The sequence below is a fragment of the Nicotiana attenuata genome, chromosome 1 (genome assembly GCF_001879085.1).
Source record: "Nicotiana attenuata strain UT chromosome 1, NIATTr2, whole genome shotgun sequence".
NCBI classification, from domain to species: domain Eukaryota; kingdom Viridiplantae; phylum Streptophyta; class Magnoliopsida; order Solanales; family Solanaceae; genus Nicotiana; species Nicotiana attenuata.
In genome coordinates this window covers 13,673,679-13,681,502 of record NC_031989.1, presented here as the reverse complement: position 1 = coordinate 13,681,502, position 7,824 = coordinate 13,673,679, and the positions used below count along the sequence as shown (strand labels likewise).

Sequence of the window (7,824 nt, the reverse complement as noted above, 5' to 3'; positions counted from 1 at the left end):
TATATATATAGTGTATTAGATAATAATTATATTATTTTTATATTACAGTGTATTAGATAATAATAATAATAATGTATATATCAAAATTTTTATTTTCCTTCTTTGTATAACATATTTCAGACTGAATACTCAAGTTTCAAGACGACTCCACCTGTATATTCCCATTGTATTCCGTGTATAGTCTCCATGTACATCAGTGATATCTCATGTATTCATGTGTATATCCATAAAAATATGTGTTATATACAATGTAATATACACATGTCGCAATTGGAATTTTAGGTATGATTTTTTATCTGAAACCGGTCTAAATTACTCCTAATCTTTCTCAAATTTTGTATATAGCCTCGTCTATATGTTTTCAACCAATTTCAATCACAACCCACTCGATCATTCCAACAAAAAGGAGAGAAGAAAAATAAAGTTGAACTCTATTTTTCCTATTTTCTCTCTTAGTTTTCGCTTCTGATTTTCTCTAATATGAGATCAACATTATCTTTTCATCCCACTGATTTTTATGCATAATTTACAATAATTTTCGCTAAACCATGAGCGAGAAAGAGGAGAGATAGAAGAAAGAAATATAAGTAGAGAAAGAGAGAGGGAAAAGAAAAAGAGACATAGGTTATATGTAGAGGGGGGGGGGGTTATAGAGAGAGAATAAATAGGAAGTAGGTTTTACTAAATTTTGCTATACGACAATTTTTTGGTGTTGCCTTTGCCAACATAATTTAAATAAGAAAAATTGGCATTCTATAACAACACATAACAGAAATTGGCAATTTTTTATCCTTATATTAGGTTTGGCAAAGGTAACCCCAAACAATTGGCATTATATAGCCAAATCTTAAAAAAAACTACTTTCTTTTATATTCTTTCTACAGTTATTATACCAATCATTAAATACTAATTAATAGTAGCTGAATCTTCCTAATTTGTCGAGCTAAAATTGAGGAACAGAATATTCTAAAAAGATTTGGCGTAAATCAGATCAAATCATATTCTTCCAGATATTCCTATTTAGGCGCGCTACAATTATGGAAGTAAATATTCTTCCAGATATTTACCACCATTGATAGCCATTAAAAAGCTTGAAAGCTTTGAATTCAAATTTGGGTTTTCAAAAATCATTATTTGTTTGGATTGGGTGTTGTTGAAAATAATCGGGAATATGGTTTGGAGTTTATATCTCAATTTTGAGGGGTTTTGGCGAAGATTAGACTTGGTTTTGACTGAAATTCAGATTGAACTCGAAGAAGAAGAAGAAGAAGACATATTGCAGAAATTGTAGATAAATTGTAGATTATTTGTATTCTGATTGTAGATGCTTTATTTTCTGTTTTCACAAATAAAAAACGGCTAAAACTTCTACAAATCTTCTGAAAAAATATAATTATGTCAAAAATCACAATTATGCTACAATTGGATGGGAATTGGGATATAAAAATTTAATGTACCCAGTTTGTATATAAATTGTAGATTATTTGTATTCTAATTGTAGATGCTTTGTTTTCTGTTTTCACAAATCAAAAACGACTAAAACTTCTACAAATCTTCTGCAAAAAAGCAATTATGTCGAAAATGCCAATTATGCTACAATTGAAATGGGAATTGGGATATTAAAATTCAATGTATCCAGTTTGTAGATATTTTGTAGATAAATTGTAGATTTTTTATATTCTGATTGTAGATGCATTGTTTTCTGTTTTCACAAATCCAAAACGACTAAAACTTCTACAAAATCTTCTGCGAAAAACAGTCTACAATTTATCTACAATTTATCTATAAATTTTTCTATAATTTATCTACAATTTATCTACAATTCTGCAATATGTCGTCGTCTTCTTCTTCTTCTTCTTCTTCTTCTTCTTCTTCTTCTTCTTCTTCTTCGAGTTTCAATCTGAATTTCAGTCAAAACCAAGTCTAATCTTCACCAAAACCCCCTCAAAATTGAGATATAAACTTCAAAACATATTCCCAATTATTTTCAACAACACCCAATCAAAATAAATAATGATTTTTGAAAACCCAAATTTGAATTCAAAGCTTCAAAGCTTTTTAATGGCTGTCAATGGTAGAATTGCTGCTCTCTTGTCTCTTTGAAGGTTTGTTCTTCTTCATTGAGAAAATTTGAAGCTAAAGGTAAATGTGTGTATGAACTTTGAAGATTTGACTTCAATATTGATGAGCTTTGTTGTTCTTCATTGATGAACTTCAACTGGAGTAAAATGGGGAACCAACTTTGTTGAAGGGTTTCTTCAATTTTCTGTGAATTTAGAGGAAGAATTTGGTTTCAGAAGATGGAAAATGGTAAAAAGAACGTGGGTATGGGTAAAACGTGGGTGGGACTGAGGGGTTAGGAGAGAGAAACGTGCAGATTCCTTTAATTAAGGAGTAAAAAATGTACAATTAATTATACCCTTAATTAATTATGATATAGGATTGGTAATTTGGTATACTAAGTGTAATTAAGTCAAACCTTAAACATTGAGGGTAATAAGGTTTCCTATGTGGCATAGGAATGTAAAAATCTCTTTTTTTTAAACATTTGAAATCTGTGCTACATGATAAAGAAAGGAGTAAATTTAAGTTAGAAGAATTGACCCAAATAGTTGTCCATCCAATCGTTTAAATTAAACATAGTCAATGGTGGTATAATATATGCATAATTTGTGTATTATATGTGTATAAGTGTGTATAATCAATGTATAATCTATATATATGGATAGAAAAAGTAAAGGGAAATACATAGAATGCATCATGTACTAGTCTGAAAAAATCAGTTTCATACTTAACCTTTCCGGTCGTTCAATACTTCCCTATACTTGTTCAAAGTGAATTTAATACCTACTCAAAAGCTGATGTGACAAAAATATAACATATAAATAAAAAAGGCGCGTTTTATTAGTCTTAAATTTTAAAAAATCATTTTTTTTTCAAGAACAGGCTTTCTGGAACACACACACACACCCTTCCCCCCTTCCCCATCTAAACACTCACTTCCTTCTTCTCCAATTTTACATCCACCTCTCTTAAAAACCAATTTTCTTGTCTTCGTTATCTTTCTTCGTCTTCACACCCCAACCCTTTTTCTTCATCACCAATTCTTTTAATTTTTGTTGTTATCAAATTGATTTCTAGAATACATTTTTTCTTCCGTCAATTAATGTCCTCCATTGAAAAGCACCCAAGGTTTTAATTTTGAACTGTAAACTTAAGTTTAGGCCTAGGATTCTATGCTTGAATGAATGGGTTCGTGAATTGATGAGATTTTCTTTGAATTTTAGTTGGAACCAATTTGAAAGCCATAAATTTTAGCTTTAATGGAGGTTTGGCAGTGGGTATCGAAGAAAAAGAAAAAAGAAAAATGTGTAAATGATCAGCGCCACATGATGCTGATGTGGCGCTGCCGTGGCATGCGCATGTGGAGCACCTCGCACTATAAAAATGATATTACGCTTTACAGGATGGTATTAAATTCACTTGGGACAAATATAGGGAGGTAATGAGATACCGGTAAAGGTTAAGTGTGAAACTGATTTTTCCAGACAAATAGAGGCTATTTAAACAATGAATATGACCGGCTATTTATGTAAAAATCCCATTTAAGTTCTATATACTTGACGGTGCAAAATTAGCAAGTAAAATATCATTTTTGCTAATATTTATCACAAAGATTTTCTTGTAACTTTTTATAAATGTTCTGATTATGAAAATATTATTGACATAATGAGCGCCTCGAAGTTGAGCTCTAAACAAAAAGGGTAGCAGATATAATAAGGCAATAACACTGAACAGATGCCAAAATAAATAAGTTCAATTCAAAACCAAATAGTACGAAAATAAAGCAATACAACAGCTTTTGTACATAATCAACATAGAACATCATTGTCAATCATAGCAAAGTAACCAAATATAGAAACAAGAAATAGCCATAGCCCATAATTAAGCCAAGGTGTTTCTCAGTTTCCACTCTTGAATGGAATGGCTCTTATGATAACCTGGTGGTATAAGGCAGCAAGTGCAGCTCCAATGAATGGTCCCACCCAGAAAATCCACTGCATTTATTCAAAACCAGGAAAAAACAGAAAATTCTAGTTACTCATAAAAAAAAAAATTAAAAAATTGCTCTTCAAAAGAGAAGCGGATCTAAGATTTTAAGATAATGGGTGCTAACATTATATTCACTATATGTCCAAGTGAGAACTTTGAATATTTTATGAGATACCAACTACCTCCCACTAACAAAGAGGTACAAGATGATTTTGCTCACCAAAGCTTAATCAGCCCAGAAGAGATCACCTCTTTTTTTTTTTTGTTTCATTAACATATTCACTATTACTATGATAAGTGGCACGGCTTTAGTAATAACTACTCCCTCTGTTTCAATTTAAATGACATATTTTACTTATTAGTCCATTTCAAAATAAATGATACATTTTTATATTTGGAAACAATTTAACTTTAAACTTTTTATTTTATCCACTATACCCTTAACGAGAAACTTTTATAGCCACAAAAATGTCATAACCCCACAAAGCTTTTGCTCCTTAAGCTTTTAATACCACATATTTCAAATGTTTCTTTTTTTTTCCTTTAAACTTCATGCCGAGTCAAACTATATCATCTAAACTGAAATGGAGGAAGTATAGAACAACTAAACTCAATTTCAAGTTATTGGGGTCGGTTGCATGAATCCTCATTTTCATATATCCTCAAGTTTGGGTCCATTTTTTAAAAGATTATTCAATTTAATATACAATTGAATTCAAGGATAGGGGGTGCATCCTACTGATTGTCCTCATACAAAATCCATTCATGCATAAAAGATAACTTACATGGTCATCCCATGCTTGATCTCTGTTGTAGATAATGGCAGCACCTAGGCTTCTAGCAGGATTAATGCCAGTTCCTGTGATTGGGATGGTGGCCAAGTGAACCAAGAACACTGCAAATCCAATTGGGAGTGGTGCCAAAATCTGTAAAACACAACCATGAGTTAGAATCTATACACACACATTAAATAGCTCAACAGTAAAACGTAAAGTACAAATGAGAAGTCAAGCAAGTACTCACTGGGACATGAGAGTCTCTTGCATTTCTTTTGGCATCAGTAGCAGAGAAGACAGTGTAGACAAGAACAAAAGTGCCAACAATCTCAGCACCAAGGCCATCTCCTTTGGTGTAACCATGATTCACAACATTGGCACCTCCACCCTTAACCTGATACAAAGATGGCTGGAACCCTTTGACAACACCAGCACCACATATTGCACCAAGGCATTGCATCACAATGTAGAAAACTGCCCTGGTTAGGGACAATTTCCTTGCCAGAAACAGACCAAATGTCACAGCAGGGTTAATGTGTCCACCTGATCAAAATCAAGAATTTCTCAAGGTCAGGGCACAAAAAACAAAATCAAAAGAATTTAAGTTATATACTGTAAAGATTTCTAACACTATCAGTGTAGTTTTTAACATGTGAAAGCAGGTTAGATACCATTTTTACCATACTACAACAAACCCAGTGAAATCCCACACGTGGGGTCTGGGGAGAATAATGTGTACGCAGGCCTTACCCTTACCTTATGAAGGCAGAAAGGCTGTTTCTGATAGAAAACTCGGCTCAAGAATAGTGAAAAGGACACAATAAACAAACAGTAACAAGGAAATAAGATAACGGAAACAAAAGCACAGCATGTAATAGCAAAGAATCTAGGAATACGAAGCTACAAGAGAAGTGCGAAAATTGTGGAGATTTACTACTCCCTCCGGTCTAAAATAAGTGATTTTTTGGTCTTTTTCTTGTGGTCCAAAATAAGTGATTTTTCCAGATTTCAAGAATGAATTAATTATTTTTTTCCTACATTGTCCTTGGAGTAAATTGTGTTGGAATATGTGTTAGGAGTGTTTATGTGAGATAGTAAAGATTAATATGGTCAATTCCATTGCTAATTAATGCTAAAAGGTGTATTTCTTAATCTTTGTGAAAAGATCCAAAAAATCACCAGATTTTGTACATATTTTTACACATCATAGCACTGAACCACATTCTAAAAACCATTTCTGCCGAGGATCTGGCATCTTTCAATAATATACTGCTAGAAGTTTAATCCAGTTCTAGCAGGAAATGCAATTAGTATAGCTAAGAAAATCCCATAACAACATTGCATATAAAAGATAACCACTAAAAAAGCTATTCTGCTCCAAAATGTCCAAAAGGAAACTGTTACAATTTTGATCTATTATGGAACTCCAGCGAACTACTTCAAAATAAGAAACTCAGTAACTGTCAAACACTGCAACTTTATAGGTTTTCCTACTTCATTTATCAAGAAAATACATAAAAGTTTTCATGTTTGAAGCAAAATATCACTAATGAACATGAGAAAAAGTGTAGCTTTGAAGCAAAAACCACAACTTTAGTACATAAATTATGGAGGCAAAGAAAGAGAGAGAGAGAGATAGAAATATATATATACCTGAGATGCCAGCAGTACAGTACACAAGGGCAAAAATCATACCACCAAAAGCCCAAGCAATACCTTGAACACCAACAGTACTACATTTGCTGTTAGCCCTAGAGTAACCCATGACAGTCAAGACAGTGATGTAAAGGAACAAGAAAGTAGCCATGAACTCAGCAATCCCAGCTCTCCAAAAGGACCAAGAATGGAGCTCACCAGGCTCAAACAATGGTGCTGGTGGTGGTTCCTTATAGTCTTTGCTCTGTGCTGAGGTCCCTAATGGCTGCCTTTCTGAATACTTGTTTGCTCCTACCTTCACATCCTCTTCTTTCCCCTCCATTCTTAGCTTCTAGCTTTCTTCAACAGAATGCAACAGAATGTAGCTTTTGCTTTTTCTTTGTGTTTTGATGATAGTGGAGATAGTGATTCTTTTTATATAGAGAGGGAAAGATTGCTGATAAATATTGCATATTTACATTATGCTCTCCATGTTTGTTTAATTTGCATTTCTTCCCTTGTACTTTCCATTATTGTAATCTGGTAGGAGTATATGATAAATGAGAAATTGACAATTTTGGAATCTTTTTAAGAGAGTTAATTAAGATTATGCATTTAGAATCATTCCATGTTAGTTTATTTTTGACAAATGCAACATTTAGAAAAATACTCCTATTTCGATTTCTTTGTCTTATATTGGCTAAACAAGGTTGTATTTGTAAATAACCAATAGCAATTAGTCAGCTAAGTATTCGAAGTAACAAATTAATTTTCTACCAATGAAATCATGTATTATTTTCATGCTCAAACATTTTATGCACAATACAAACTTACGTTAGAGCAAACCCTCATTATTAAATATGACTACATGTTTCGCTTAATAAGAATTTTTAATGCAAGTAAGTTAAATAGTGTCGATCTTTTTTCTTATATATATATTTCTTTTGCTAAACAGAGTTCCATCCTTGAATTAATTGATGAAATTATCTAGTATGTGAATATAATGATATGCATATGGAGAAAAAAAAGACTCTAATTAGGACATAAGTAGAAAAGAAAAATAATTGCATAAAGAATGCAGTTTTTTCCAAATACTTTCAAGCAATATGAGAAAATTCAGGACTTGGAACACCATATAAGCAAATGCTTAGCTGGTAAAACAAGGAATAAAAGGGTGGAGTAAACTGTAAAAAAGAAATGGACAGAAAAGAAAAAAGAAACAATGAATTGGAATTTTAGGTAAGTTTTTCTTTTCATACTCAACCTCAAGTATGATGAAGAGCCCCATATAGTGAGGATGCTTCTGGAAAGTGGAAACAATGGAAAAAGGGAAGATGTGCTGTCATACTCATTTTGCACA

The 7,824-nt window shown here is 32.4% G+C and overlaps 1 protein-coding gene across 1 annotated transcript; it reads right to left on the bottom strand.

Moving 5' to 3' along the window:
- Positions 3,773-6,893, bottom strand: LOC109242470 (probable aquaporin PIP1-5). The gene is made up of 4 exons (XM_019409352.1): positions 6,483-6,893; positions 5,077-5,372; positions 4,839-4,979; positions 3,773-4,058 (listed from the first exon to the last, which is right to left on the bottom strand). The coding sequence occupies exons 1-4, from the start codon at positions 6,805-6,807 to the stop codon at positions 3,963-3,965; spliced, it is 858 nt and encodes a 285-aa protein (XP_019264897.1). The 5' UTR covers positions 6,808-6,893; the 3' UTR covers positions 3,773-3,962.